Source organism: Centruroides vittatus, unplaced genomic scaffold, assembly GCF_030686945.1.
Source record: "Centruroides vittatus isolate TY-2023 unplaced genomic scaffold, ASM3068694v2 contig_3175, whole genome shotgun sequence".
Lineage (NCBI taxonomy): Eukaryota > Metazoa > Arthropoda > Arachnida > Scorpiones > Buthidae > Centruroides > Centruroides vittatus.
Window position 1 is genome coordinate 649,959 of NW_027122041.1, and position 16,759 is coordinate 666,717.

Consider the following 16,759-nt stretch of genomic DNA (forward strand, 5'->3'; position numbering starts at 1 on the left):
ATGGGAATTAAACGTTCAAGAATAAGAATAAATGTATTAAAACAGACGTTTAATTTTATTTACAGCACTTTACATTGCAGGACAGAATTAATAAGTTCAATTCAATTAATTATATTTTTTCAATTAATTATAATTATATTATTATATTTTAAATAATTAATTTAAGTATTTTTTAAACTGGCAAAAATCACCAGTAAAGGTACAATACAAAATAATTCTAATTTTTTTTTACGATAGTTCTTTCTTTATTGTATCATCTAACCGAAATAATTTTATAATATTTAAAATAATAAGATTAAGGTAATAGTTTTCTCTTCTTACTTAGCAAATTGCTTCCAACTTTCCTTGAGATATTAATATAAATTTATGGCCAATTAAAGGATGACAATCATGGCACGGCGTAGAGTTGTATAACATAACTACACACAAAATACACGACTAAAATGCCTCAAAGACGGCTAAAAAGTCCTAAAATGAACAAAAATAACCTGTAAAAATATCGAAATATTCACAATAAATAATAATAATAATAATTTTTTTTTCATTTTTTTGCGTATAAATTTATTATAGCAGCGATATTAAACAGCATTAATTATTTTATTTAATAAATATTAGATATTAATAAATTGAACAGCATTAAATGTCTTCATTAACATTAAAAAACTCAATAAAATCACAACATATCGATTTTTAACAAATAAAATAGAATAAAATAATTATTGTATAATCTCAGCTTAATATCAATTAATTTAAAAAAAAATCAGTACAAATCTTTATATTAAACTTATTATATTTTTCATAACGTAAAAAAAATTCTTTTTTATAACAAAATAAAAATTTTGTAATTTTTAAAATAAACAATACAAATTAATTATGAACATAGAGTTTTACCAAGAGTGTGGCGAGAGAAATTTCGAACCAATCCCCCTTGTATTATTCAGTAACCATAGCAACATTTTTCAAGGTTATTTTGTAAGGTCATGGCGTGATCGTCGTCGCTTCCATAACATTAGTCGGGCATCTTGGTCATTGTGGCACTGACTGCAGTACTGAGTTATCCTCGATAGGGTAAGTCTTCATCATACCTTCATCTCCTAACATAAATTTCTAGCTTAAATATATTGGTATGTTAGATCGTTAGCAATGTATTTTCACATAGTAATGTCTTTATTAAGTAATATATTTTTTAGATTTTACAAAGATTACTTCATGGAGAACGTGTCTCCTTCCATTACCTCTGCTTCGATCCAAACACCGGCAACAATGCTTGACCCGGAAAAGGAAAAAAAGCGTGAAATTGTCTGGCGAAATGTCATATTATTCCTCCTCCTTCATCTAAGTGCTCTTTATGGAATATACTTAATTTTCACATCTGCTATGTGGCAAACGACGTTGTTTGGTACGTTTAATAATTAAATTCAATATTATAATTAATTTTTAAATATATAAAATACAATTTAATATGTCATATATTGTATTAATAGTATTTTAAATATTTTAAAATATTAAAAAAGTTTAAAAAATATGTTTATTCACGATACAAAACGAACAGAAACGGGTTTAAAACTTAAATATTTAGCTTAAAAATAAATACTTTTTACCGAAAAAATTACTAAAATGTAATGAAAGTAATTTAAATATTACTGTATATTTAATTTTTATTATTAATTCGTAATAAAATAAATGTTAAGGACTAAATGTCGTGTATTGAGGTATGTATAAAATAATTACAGAAATTACATTTTTTTAAATAGGAAAATGTTTTTTATGTTATAGATAATTATATAAAATAAGTAATGATATAATTCAGTATAATAAGTAAATATTACATTATATTTTTAAAGAAACAAAGATTTTTAAGAGAGTAAAAACTGTAAATGTAATATAATAAGGCAATAAAAATATATATTAAGATTCATTAAATGTATAAAATAATCATTATAGTATTTAACATTCTCATTATGTTCTAATAATAAATAATGTAATTTATTACACTTATTTTTTGTTTATTTCTGTATATAATTATTAATTTATATTTAAAATTTTGCTTAAAATTTTTTTAAAAATTCATATTATTTAATAAAAATTAAATTTCTTAATGAATTGGATAAATAAAGCTGGAACTGTTTAGGGTGAGAAAATGTAACCTTTCGTCTCTTGTATATTATAACACCGATTAATTCTTTAAAATATTTCTCATTTTATAAAGTAAAATAACATGATAGTTAATTAGGGTGATAATATTGTTAACATTGTGATTTTCAAAAAATTATTTGACAGTTTTGTTGACAACCATACGTCACATAGACACTGCGTTAGGTTAAACTTCCATGACGTCACTGCCGCAGTATCATGTGATCTCCTCTGCGGATGTCTTCTTTTGTGGACGCAACGTTGACATAGATCACTAAGGAAATAACATTTTATATCATACGATTTAGACATAATGAGCCTCTACAGGATATATCCTTCTTCCAATTTAGAATAAATAATATACATGAATATACATATATATATATATAATAACGAGGTATATTATTTTTCCTCCATATATGACGCTTACTTTGAAGTTGTGTGTATTTTTTTTTTTTTTTTTTTTGTTTGTTTGTTTGTTACAGATTTTAGGGAGATTATTATATACTTTGGGGTGGAATTTTTGTTTAATTTATTTCGTTTTTGTGTTATAAAAAAAGGTATTAGAAAGGTCATTAAAAGATTGTTTCCGGGCTTAAATAATGATTACTAAAAATCAACCAAGTTAAACGAAAGCAGCAGCACTGACAATGTACACGACATTCTTTTCTAAGGTGCATTGACACTTCATTGAAAAGAAAAGAATCTTTCAAGCACCACTACATTCTACTTTTATAAAGAATAAAATGTTTTATTATATATATATAAATGCTCATAAATTATACAGTTATTTTTATATAATTAAATAATAACATGAGCTGTATATGTATATGAATGACATATAATTCAATGACATTGAATACAATTATGCAAATATTTACACGTATATATGTGTAGTGAATTATTTTACTTATTAGGAATGAAAATAAGTGTTTAATAGTATTAATTTTTAAATAAAGACATTATTCATTGATCGTCATAGTATTTTATTTTATTTTTTTATTTTTAACAATATACATATTTAGTTCAGCCATTCATCAAACATGACAGGGTCGAAGCTTCAATTGTATCATTTATAACTATTTATAACTTTATTTATACAAATTATATTAAAATAAATATTTTATGTTATTTTTTATTAAAATTATATAATATTTATATAAAGGAGTGTACTGTACAGCACATTTCCTATGTATTCTACACAGCATGGAAGAGATTATTGAAGTCATAGCCTTTATATATTTTTTTTATATCTTATTTCTTGGATGTAAAAAAGGAAAATATTCTTATAAAATATTTAACAATTTTTTAATAACGTTTAGGGTGATTTAAGGGTTTAATTATGTATTAGTTGAGATAATTTTTCTTTAAATATTCTGATTTATGATACTAATTTCCTATTCCTAATTGAAATTTATGCTAAAATATAAAAAATCTAAATTGACAATTTTGTTTTTCTATTGATTACAATAATTTTTAAGAACCTAAACCCATGATTTTGACAGCACTCACCGAAAAATAATATTTGAAAAATAAAATAATCAAAGCAGATCAATTAATAGGAATAAAACTAATTACTACAATAAAATTTTAAAATATTTTATTAGTTTTAAACTTGTAATTTCAACAACAGAACTCGGGTGATGGCCATGAACGTCACTTCCTTAGGAGATTAAATTTTCTTTACAGTTTTATTTAAAACTAATTATCAATAAAAGCACAGTTTACTGCTATTTAATACTTAAGAACTTGTTTAAGAAGTCGTATGAGAAAAGACATTTAATACTCGCCCCTATTACACGTGTACAGGAATATGCCGTTTCAGCTTAAATCAATATTAAATCGATTTGTAAAATTAGAGAATTGCCCATATTATAGTATTAAGATATCATTTTTGTCATTTTTATATTAAATTTGTGTTTTGGATGATTAATTTTTGATTTTTTTCGCCATCTCATCCAGTATATCTCGATCCATTCTATAGTAAACTGAATACATAGAAATAGCAGACATTTCGTTTAGACTTCTATAAGATAATATAATAATTATTTCAACCAACAAAATCATTAATTAATTTTTTATATTTTAAACTAAAAATTAACTGAAAGTATGAAATTATTTAGCAAATTCTTTCTTTTCTATTGTTTTTCACATTAAAACAGTACACATTTATAATAACTTAAATCTTATTTTACTTTATAATGATTAATATACTTTTATATTATTATATTTTAAGCTTATTTATTATACGCTATGAGTGCTATGGGAGTTACTGCTGGAGCTCATCGTCTATGGTCACATCGTGCATACAAAGCAAAATGGCCATTGAGATTAGTCCTAGCTATTTGGGAAACTATAGCATTTCAGGTATATTTTTAATATAATACTTTTTATATTTATTTAAAAATATATTTAAGAGAGACATCTTTTCGTTATCCTTGTATATTTTTTATAATTTCGATGATGATAATTTTAAATTAATGTGTTAATTTGTTTGATGTTTATTTAATGCTAACAAAAGTGTCATATTTAGGGAAAAATCCTAAATATGTTTCTAAGAATATATACAAACCACAAGAGAAATTTGCGCATACAAGCAACGAATAGACATTTTAATATCCGACGTTAAATGTGAGATGAATATAATCTACATCAAGGTGGAGGAGCCTTTCTATAAATGAAGCTTTATGTTGTATTGCTGGCTGAATATATATATTCAGTATACATACGTTATGAATATACATAGTATTATATTTACATTATTAATTATTTTGATACAATTATCCTTTAACGTCTTTTGCGGCTTATCATACGTGGAGACAGAATTTTAAATTTTAGTTTTTATTTAATATTAAAATACAGTACTTAACTATTTTTACAATAAAAATCAGAAAGACGTTATAGTCCTAAAATGATAATTGTAATGAAATAAATAATAATGGTAAACAGAAGGACTGAAGCATGCAATTTAATATTATATTTACGTAGATGTCTTCATTGAAAATTAAGATAGAAACGTATTTTTCGGCATTTGTTTTTAGCTAAATTAACTAAAGAAAAATAAATTAAATGCATTAAAGCCTGTTTAAAACGAAACGCAACCGTAGGGGCCAGAGTAATCCTTCTTCAAAATTTTTTGATTTGTAAAGAGATACTTTTCATTAAAATCAACTGTTGTAGAAAGTGAGGGAAAAAACGGCAATGTTGTATTGTCAAGGATACTTTCCAGAAATAGAAACTTCAATCTTCTTGATAAAAAAAAAAAAAAAAAAAAAAAAAACAAGACCGTAACTCAAGTTCCGATCTGACAAGTTACAACATTAATTTTAAGCTTTTCGGCTGTTAAGCCGGAAAACTAGGCTTTATTCGCAGTATGTTAAGTAACCAGTTCCAGAAACGTCTTTCCTTTCCTGTCGGATAAGTTTTCGATTTGTAATAATATTTTATGTAACAAATCATTCTGTTCTGAGCTTTATTTTCTTCACTGTTAGACACTTTGGCGTAAATTTACAGGCATATGACTGGCAATTATACAGGTTAATCATAAAATAACAGTTGTAAAAATTACTATCAATTTACAGTTTCGACCGTTAAATAACTTGATTACTGTTGCGACCGTGATTAGCCAGACATTCCTTTACAGTAGTTACCGTAATTTGTGCCGCTTTTAAAGAGTTATTCTTTTAGTAACATTATCATTCCGGTATCAGTTGCTTATACTTTCATTTTTTATTCACACGCCTGCTTTTTACAACAGCTGATTGCCGTTGTAAATCTCAAACAATACGGGATATACTGCTATATATTAATATTAATTTGAAATTGCTGCGTGTTGTATAAAGCGTTATGTTGCTCGCAGGTTACTTTCAACAAACATTATGTTATGCTAAGCATCATTTTGGAACTTACTAAGTAAAGTGACATCCAGTTTTGAAAGTATGGCGATCCGGCAAAAAAATGACCCCCGGGTTTTTAGATTTTTGGAGTCCGGACACCTCGAAACGTCGAAAAATGGAAAAAATTCGGATTTTTCTTTTTCTCTATGTGTTAGTGTGTGCGTTTGTGTTAGGGCACAATTTTGTTCCCCCTGTTTGAAGCTTAATAACTCCTATGCTTTTTGTCGAAAATTTCTGAAATTTTGCGGGGAGATTTGTTTATTAGGGGGATTGGGGGTATTAAATTTCGGTGGTTAAACGTCGAGGAGTGCGGAGTATTGAATATAAATTTTACAAAAATAATAAGTCTCCCGGAATACAATTTGTTTATTTTTTATTTTATTTTACTTGCTATTTTTTGATGAAAAATATGTTAAGTTTTTTTTTATCATTGAACATATTTTTGGGGCCCAAAAAGTTATTTGCACTCGGGCCTTTTTCTGTAGATTGCCGACCTACTGACTAGGAAAGATTAATTTTAAATGACTGCGTAATATTTATTTTAGACAGTTTATTTTTTTCCGATTCACTTATCACTTTTAAATTGGTGGTCGTAAGACGTATATTTATATTATTTATCTATTAATCCAAATTATTAATCAAAATACTGGCTATAAGCCTTATGCGATTGTGATTATTTTTTAATTCCTCAATTTTTTAAGTCATTAATACCTTATACACTATGAAATTGGTCTTAATTTTCGCCCACTGTGGGCGTGGTGTAACCTATAATAAAGGTCTCTAGCATGAATGAGGAAAAGAGTGACGCCTGATCTAAACTTAACATTATGGGAGTCAATCAGATTTATGGTATGGATTCGATTCGGTTCTGGGTCTCCCACATCGTAACATCTGGCCGTTCAATCCGAACCTAGACTGTTTCAGATGCATTAATAAGTAAATTAATGCCTATTTTATATTTCAAATACAATGTGAAAAGCAGTAAAATATAAAGAAGTGGGTCTTATAAAATGTATTATTTAAACTTGAAGTAAAAAATACCAAATGCTAAATTTGTTATGTCTTCGTTTTACTTTTAGGATTTCTTGAAAGTAGTTGCAATAGAAAAATGGAAATTTGGCATATGAAATTCATTTGTAATGAAATAGAAATGATTGAAATATTCTTAAATTTTAAGAAATATGAATATGAATTAATTTACGAAGAATAGCTACGAATCTCAAAATAATAATATTTTACGGACGAAAAGTATTATGATTGTAATGATTAATGCCATAGCTGTAAAATTATAGACTCGTCGTTGAAAAAAACACGCCATCAAAGATTGAGAAAAAAGCGATGTCAGTTTAAAAAATTATTTGTAAGTAATACCTGAGCAGGTATTATTGATTATCTGCCATATTAAATAAATCAAAAGAGAATAATTCATTAATTTGATAATCGTATGAAACTGTAAAATTTTCTGGCATGCGACCTTTTTTTTCTAACAACAAAAGTTCGTTTCAGACAAGTTTAACTTTAATACATAAGCACCAACAAAAGAATTGAACCGAACCTCATAGCGGATCAGCTAATTAGGTAAGCTTCTAGGCTATATCGCCCCGTGGTAAAGTGTCATGTAATTGTATTTACATACGTTTACGATGGTCATCAAGCGGGGAATAATGCCTCCCGGGAAGTCTTTTAATTAAGGGTAAACTGGCCCCTATTCAGGCGTTACAGACGTGGAGAAAAACCCGGAAAACTCCCGGAAGAGGCGCGAACCCACGACCGAACGCCTAGTGTGCAGGGAACAGAACCGCTTGGCCACTGGTGGACGCCACCCGATCCTCTTTAACATTTAATAAACATATGAAACGAAGAAGACATTTGGAAAGTTAAACCGTATCCATGATGTACATGGAAAAAAGGCATTTAGTGCTCGCAAGGCGAAAAGTTGAAAATTTTGAAAAACAGTCTGGTATTTCTAAGAATGAAGGGAAGTAAACATGTTGTTTATTATTGGACATTATTATGAGATCATGAATTACAATCAAGTTTAATGTAACCAATTAAATTAAATTGACAGTCAGATGACAGGAGATAGTCATTAGTCTGCCGCTCTAGTAGATGATTCACATTCAGACCAAATCTTCAAAAATTTCCGCTGATATTCCTTAACAGTGATAAGCTAGACCCGATCTAATATCATCAACAGTCTCCGTAAGGATGGGCAGACATATTTGCATCGTGGATTCGGTCTTGAAGCTCATGATTCACATGGAAAAAGACCTATTTTGCTCGCAAGGTAAAAGAAAGTCTCAACGGTCGAAGAAAGATTAAATTGAATTTATTATAATTAGTATTTCAATTAAATATCTTAGTAAAAAGTTATATAAATTATTAAAACTTTTTAATCGATATTATATTTAACAAAAAAGTCAAATTCTAGTTTTCTATAAACGGAATATTACTTTTACAAAAGTGTAAAAAAATAATTTTCTAGTAAAATTACTAACTAGAATGTAGAATATGGAATAAATCATAGAGCAAAAGCGCATGAATATCATCTGATTGGCAAATAAAAAACATGATAATTTACATAATCATCAACCAGAAATTAAAATTAAGCTATATCCTGTAGAAAATTTGCAGCAGATTTTGTAGATTATAAATTTGTTATCTCTTATCTGAGAATTAAAATGAAGGCAGAAGGAAAACTAAACGTGAATAAAATAGTGGAAATTACTCATATATTATATAAGAAAGATTTAAAAAGTAGCGCTAACACTAACCAAAGGAAACTATTACCGCAGAAACGCTTTGGAATTGACTGAAAGATACAGGGCCTCTCAGAGGTCAAGAGAGGTCAGGTCACTTACTTTTTGAGGTTTCCAATATAATAACAATCAAACAATGAAATTTTTCAGTTCCGTTATTTTTTAAATAAAAGATTTTGACAAAAATAAATGTTTTTTTCTCTTGATGCACACAAAATACGCACACAATAAAATGAATAATTTTTAACAAATATGCCTATCTTTGGGCCTCTAAATGTGAGGCCAGGACAAATATTTCCGCAATGAAAGAATCTGCAGGAATGCTGTTATAAAATCAGTAAAGGAAACAATGGCATGTAAGGATACGTAGTGGCTAAATAAATAATTGAAGAAGCTGTAGGTTTATCCTAGATTTAGAAATTGATAAAAGTGTCATCACATGACGTTTAACAGTATATTAAAAAAAATCGTTAGTGAATTATGCAAACAAATGTTAATTGTACTTAATAGTCCTTTATTTATAATGATAATTTTTAAAAATAAAGAAGAAATACTGACTGAAAATAAAATCAGAATCATAAAACAGATACAAGAAACACTTCAAAGAAATATTTAACAAATTGCAGATGACACAACTATCAAACAGAAATCGGATGAGGAAAAATTTCCAAAAAAGAGATTAAATTCTATTTAAAAGTTATTAAAATTCTCAGGAATTTAATAATATAAATGCAAAAATTATTGTGAATGGGGAAGAATAACTAGCAGAATCAATACTAAAATTTTCAATAATAATACGAGGTGTGAATGATAAAAATTAGACAAACATATTATCATGCTAATTAAAATATGTTTTATAAAGAATATATTGGATTCAGGCCTGGACGCAATACGATTAATAACACTTGTCTGTAAACAGAAAAAAGATTAATAAACAGTATATCCAGAAATTTTATATCAACTTCTTAGATTTTAAATAAGCATGTGATATATCTATATAAGCGGTGTGAATTTTAGAAAAGTAGTAGTGCTTGAAGGGAATTTAATTCCATTTTACGAAGTTGCATAACTGTGAAACTCCAAATATAGGCCTAAGTACTGTATGTCTACCGACAAGCTTCTTTTCCCCTTTTTCTATTAATTAGATCTCATATACTGTTAAATTCCAGTTATTTTAGGACAACACAAAAAGACATGAGACCATTATTTTATTGTAAAACTATCAAGTATAATATACATCATTCAACTCCGACATCTAAAATGCATTTCGGCACTTTTTACTGTGCCCTCTTCAGTTATATTTCATAAAGGGCACAGCAAAAAGTGCCGAAATGCATTTTAGACGTCGGAGTTGAATGATGTATATTATACTTGATAGTTTTACAATAAAGTAATGGTCTCATCTCTCTTTGTGTGATAACCCCTAAAATAACTGGAATATAACGGTAGTACTGTACATGAGAACTAACTAAATAGGCCAAAGTGTAATTTATTGCAAATGTTTTCCGTAAATAGATTATAATAAATAAAGGATAGATTCAATTGCAGTTAGAGATATAGCCTCTTACCAGATGTATTCATTTAGACATTAGAAATAGAAGATTATTCAACATTAGAATTTGAAGATACTGCAGACAACATAAGGAAGAATTAAAAATGTTCAATTTACTGATAACAAATATTTTTTGTAAGTTGAATCATAAAGTAAAAATTATCAAAGAAATATTTTTGAAAATAAAGATGATAATTTGACCATTAAAATCAGATTGCAAAAATTTAGCAATAAATAATAAACTCTTCATGTACTTGGGTCGGGTTGCATTTGATCCAAGAATCATCAAAACAAGTTCAAGTGATCGTAGATCAAAAATTTGATCGAGAAATATGTATCGACATCGTGACTGGTGCATTCATTTTAGCTGACTTTTTCATGATTCCACATGTAAATAATGTTAAAGTGAAAATGACGGAAACGCGAGTCTAATTAAATTATTCATTTTTAATTCGAAATTCGTTAAGGTTTATGGATAAGTTAAGTGTTAAAGATTCTTTTTTATAAGTTACTTACTAATTTTTATGCTCAAACGAAGATCGTTTTGTGTGCCTGCCTTGAAAAGTATCGATAAAATGTCATTTAAATTAATTATCCTATTTATTTCTTCTGCTATTGTGATGTGAAAATATAGAAATTATGTCATTAACTGAGAATTCATTTTTCCATTTATTGCTGTAGTAATTGAAAAATTGCTAAAACTGCGCTTATTTTTATTTTCTAATTTGATTAGTTGAGTTTGTAAAACTCATTTTTAGACGAATATATCCTCGATATACAGCCGATTCCTCTTTTACGATCTATTTGTTTGCTAGAAAGTCACTTTATAAGCTATTCGTCGCAAAGAGAAACCTGATTTCACATATACAGCTTCTAAATACTCCAAGAACAGCATGACAACACTATCCGACTCCATTTTTGCTTCTATGATCACCGATCACGTTTAATCCGCGAAAATCAGATCAACTTGATCGGATATTTGATCAACAGTGAAACATTAACTGTGCATTCGTAATTTTGTTTTATTTGTAGTAATTTTATACATTAAATGGTTAGTCTATTAGTTACGGCTATAATTAAAAATATAACTAATAAATAATTTATTATTGATAGCGACAATATTATGTTTTACATAATTAAAGATCGTAATAGCATAATTTGTCAGTTCCTGACGGACTACAGACATCGACATTTACCATTGTATTGTACTATTTTTATTAGTTTTAATTTTGGTATTTTATTTAATTAATTTGTGGGGTAATTTTATACACTGTGTACTGTATTATTTGTAATAATTTCAGTCAGTAACTGTGCTTGTTACTTTAGTTATTTATTGTGTTTAAAACTATATGTCTAACCCTCAACGGGCTGATGAAGAGTCTGAGTACCGGAAATTTATTCCGAATATATTAACCAATGCTATATTTGAATATTTTGAGTTTGGCTATTTAGTGATTGCATTCCTTCTCGTCTTAATGCGATAAGCCCTTTTAATTATAGGATAACCGTTTAATGTATAGTTAACTTTGGGCTAGAAGCGTATTTAATTTAATTCTAATATTATAACTGATTAATAAAATATCTTTCAACGTTAATAAATTTATTAACTTAATTATTTCCAAATTATTTAAATAACTCCATTAATTCACCAAGATGGATAATTAAAATCGGGTAATTATGTTATCGAAACTTTAATTGTGATGTATGTCATTATATTAAATTTTTCTTTGTGGTTTTAAACTTATGATTTTAAATATATTTGATTATAAAAAATACGAAAAATTTCATTTATTATAATAATTTTCTAATTAAATACTTTCTTGATATTTAACAGTAATTGATAATATTAAGAATTGCAATTAATATTAGCAATTTTTATTGTAATTTCAAATTTTATATTATTTAATTCAAATAATTTTCAAAATATATTTTGTAGAATGACATATATGAATGGGTGAGAGATCACAGGGTTCATCATAAATTTTCAGAAACAGATGCCGATCCACACAATGCTAAAAGAGGATTCTTTTTCTCTCACATCGGATGGTTATTAGTAAGAAAGCATCCAGATGTTATAGAAAAAGGAAAAACTATCGATTTAAATGATATATGGGCAGATCCTATAGTACGATTCCAAAGAAGGTAAATTGAAATTTTTCAATTTCATTAGTCTACATTTATCTCGATTAGAAGAGCAATATAAGATTGTTTATTTAATTTTTAATTGGGCTGCAATTTGAAAAAAACTGTAGACCTATAACTACTGTCGTCCGTCCGTCCGTTCGTATGTCTTTCCTTAATCTCAAGAATGGTGTAAGATACATGAAAGTCAAGATAAGATATAGAAAATATCGTAGCAGTAGGCCCCGTTTAATTATACATGAACTTTCGATGAAAACCGAAAGTTATGTTATTTCAATTCAAAAAATTTCCCCTGAAAGGAGTTAGATAGGTGATCGGCACGACTCCATTGCTAACATAAAAGTATTATGTACAGGAGCAAGATACTACAGTACTAATTTGAGGTGGAGAACATTGCAGCCTGGCATTGTGACGATGTCACAATAAATAATTGCTCGTTATATATAGCCTACTCTTACATATATTAGAATATAGATAAATATAATTTATAGTTATTTTTTAATAGTAATAAATGCTATTTATCTTAAACTATTTCTTATTTCACTATTTAATTTTTAGATAGTATTCTGGCTTAACAGATTTTACTTTAAACAAAGCATTAATTTCTATATAAATAATATTTCACATAATTAAATTATTGTATATTTATTTTTTCAGGCATTATACCCGTCTAGTAGTTATGTTGTGTTTCGTTATACCAACATTGTTACCCGTATGGTGTTGGGGTGAAACATATTGGAATTCATATTTTGTGGCTACTTTATTAAGGTATTGCGTCTCGCTGAATGCAACATGGTTGGTGAATAGCGCAGCACACATGTGGGGAAATCGTCCTTACGATAAATCAATTAATCCTAGACAAAATAGAATAGTCACCTTATGGGCATTAGGTGAGGGTTTTCATAATTATCATCATACTTTCCCTTGGGATTATTCTGCAAGCGAATTAGGATCGAAAATCAATTTTACTACAGTGTTTATTGACTGTATGAAATGGTTAGGTTTGGCATACGATTTAAGAACTGTTTCACCTGATATTATCAAACAGAGACGTTTAAGAACTGGTGATGGAAGTGAATAATGAAATTATATATACATATATACATTGTTTCTTAATATATATACATATATATATATATATATTATTTTTTCTTATTTGTTACGGAATAATTATTGTCAAAATATACAAAATATTTAAACTTGTGGGAACTGATTTATCTATATAACCTCCTGTTCTACATTCTAAGAATGTAATGATTAAAAAAAAAATAAAAAAAAACTATATAGATAATAAATCATAAGACGTCATGATATAGTTAAATAAGTTTAGAGTAGTATGGCGTCTGATTGCAATTATGATGCAATATCTAGTGATTGTGTTTGAAATTATGCTACAGTATATGCATTAACTAAAACAGTAACTGGAAGAATAGAGAAATTATATAAAGAGAACCTTTTATTAAAGCACATCTTTTAAAAAATTTAATTAAAGTTTTTAATTTAAGTTTTAATTTATTTTTATAATTTTTATAAATTAATTATAATAAATGCTGTCATTTTTGTAAATTAACAATTTAGTTTATTCCTAGAAAATTTTATTTTATTGTTATTATTATTATTATTATTATTATTATTTTAATTCATTGTGTTTTACGTTTTTTTATAAATATATATATATATATATTTTAAACATAAAAAATTAATAATAAACAAGAAAAATTGAAATAAACGCCCAATTTTTAAAATCTAATCTTTAAAAAATCAAAAATTATAAAGAATTAATTTAAAACAATAAAATAAAATACCCAAAGTGCATTAAATATATATATATATCTATATATATATTATTATACTCGAAGATGTGATATTTTATAAATGATCTTTATTAAGAAATTTGACAAACTTAAAATGTTTATCTTAGAGTATTTTACAGAATTTTTATTCATTCATCAATTCTGGAATATTATTATTATTAAAATGGCTGTGTAAAAAATATATTTAAAAAATGAAATACTAAAAAATATATAATAAAGGTATATTTGAGAATATTTGTTATGGATTTGGCATTGGATAAAGAAAATGTATTGACAATTTTGTATTGCCTATGTATTTTTCCTGGAAAAAAAAATAAACATTTTTAAATATTGGACTAATTCATTTTAATTTTATTTTATATTTAGTTTAATTTTATTTTATATTTAGTTTAATTTTTATTTTTATTTAATTTCTATTTAATTTTTCTTTTTTATAAAATGTTTTTAATTTTAAATATTTTTAAGTTCATTTATAAAAACTCTAATATAAGAAAACGATTCGCCTCATACAAAATAAATATTAATTCATAAAATTTTAGAAAAAATATTAATGAAAATGCACAAGATATGTAATAATACTAAATATATATTAGATTATATATCGCTCTATTTAATATTAGAATTAATAAATTGAAAAAAGGCATTTTCTTGATTTTTCTGTTAAAGATAAAATACACTTTGTAATTAATTAATTTCGATTTTAATTATATTAACAAACATATTATTTTACAATGAGTAGCTTTTAATTTCTTGTTAATACGGGGATTACTCTGAAAGTTTTGCAATACAAGAAAACCATCCATTATGAATTAAAGTGTTTATTTTTTTAATAATAAACTACATATGACACATTATGCATAAAGAAATTTCATCAATTTCACTTAATCTAAAGGAGACAAACCTCATTCTATTGTTACTATTAGAAATTTTCTACCGAAGCACATAATGCAATGATTTACTATGATTTTTGTGTTGGACTGAATGAAAAAAACTGTTATAAATGATTGAAATTGGCTTTTGGGGATGATGCTTCATCTTTTACTATTGTGTTCAGGTGGTACAAAAAGAGGGGTCATACTTCCTTCTACGATGAACCACATGGAGGGTGACCATGAACAGCAGCGACTCTTAAAAATGTAACCTCTGTCCAATGTGTGATTGTAGAAGATCAAAGACGTATCTTTGAAATGATACAGGAGATACTGCCGATTGGAGCCTCTGCAATTGCAGATATTCTGCGTCAGAAGTCATGGGCGTCGCCAGGGAGCAGGGGGCAGCTGCCCTCCCCTAGAAATTCGAAAAAAAATATTTAAATGCTAAGTTTTAATTAAAATAATCTTAGGCTTCTTCTAAGTTAAAAAAAAATGTTTTAATTAAGATATTTCTTTTCCGGTACATAGTAAATAATTAAAACTTTATGAATCGTTTTTATTTTACCTACATACAATTCATATCCTTTATCAATTTACATCATCTTGCCCCCCGGCCCATTGGCTGGCGTCGTCCTTATCAGGAGTTATGGTTTGAAAAAGTAGTGTCTCGATAAATACCGTATCAGTTGACAGATTTCCAAAAGTCAGATCATGTCAGAATCTATAATAAAACTCTGGAGATGTTGAACGAAGGTGGACACCAGATTATTTCCAATATTATCACAGGTGATGAGATATACATAGAATTTTATGACTGTCCCACACTTCAAGAAAGCTGGATAAAGAACCATAAATATGATCTAGAGAGCAATAAAAAAATTGTGTTTGATATTTTGTTCCATAGCACTGGTCTAGTGAAAGCAATTAAGCTTGAAAAACAGAAGACAATAACAGCTAATTGGTACGCTACAGTTTGTCTTCCTAGAATTCTGGAGTCACTGAAAATTTGAGGTCTAATTTTGCATCATGATAATGCTTCATCACACACTGCCAAGCAGACTGTTGATTTCTTTCAAGCTACTAATGTCAGAATCATTGCCAAATTTAGTGAATATAGAGAATGTTTAATATGTCTTCTGGTACTTTTTAATCTCGAAAAAGCATTCGAGGGGTCGCAAATTTAACACGAAAGATAAAATCGAAGCTTTCGTGACAAAGTATTTTGATAGCATTTCAGAAAATGAGTGTCATACTTTTAATCTTTGGAAAGAGCAACTACATAAGTGCATTAGCCAGAGGAGAGTACTCTGAACATAAAAAATATTTTATTACAGACCTTATACTGTAGTATTCATGTGTTGCAAAACTTTCAGAGTCATCTTCATAAAATAAAATTAAAAAGGACTAAAAAAATTAATACATTTTTATAAAAATAGAAATTAAAATTTCAAATTTTATAGAAATTTTCTTGGATTACATATATTTTTTTCAATGACAAATACATTATTAAATCACAAGGCAGCCATAATTAAAGTTTTCCCATTCAGAGCATATGTAGTTGTAACTAATAAGCAGATCGACACCAAAATTT

The 16,759-nt window shown here is 27.1% G+C and overlaps 1 protein-coding gene across 1 annotated transcript; it reads left to right on the plus strand.

Moving 5' to 3' along the window:
- Positions 1-989: 989 nt before the first annotated feature.
- Positions 990-13,872, plus strand: LOC136973451 (acyl-CoA Delta-9 desaturase-like). The gene is made up of 5 exons (XM_067268180.1): positions 990-1,068; positions 1,191-1,399; positions 4,370-4,500; positions 12,277-12,482; positions 13,140-13,872. Exons 2-5 carry the CDS (start codon positions 1,210-1,212, stop codon positions 13,561-13,563), a joined length of 951 nt encoding a protein of 316 aa, XP_067124281.1. The 5' UTR covers positions 990-1,068; positions 1,191-1,209; the 3' UTR covers positions 13,564-13,872.
- Positions 13,873-16,759: the final 2,887 nt, after the last annotated feature.

Bases quoted from the DNA above. Each gene is read 5' to 3' on its own strand.
- LOC136973451 (XM_067268180.1), top strand. From the start codon at position 1,210: ATGGAGAACGTGTCTCCTTCCATTACCTCTGCTTCGATCCAAACACCG. The intron at 1,400-4,369 runs GTACGTTTAATA...TTATATTTTAAG, and splicing joins GTGGCAAACGACGTTGTTTG to CTTATTTATTATACGCTATG. The intron at 4,501-12,276 runs GTATATTTTTAA...TATATTTTGTAG, and splicing joins GGGAAACTATAGCATTTCAG to AATGACATATATGAATGGGT.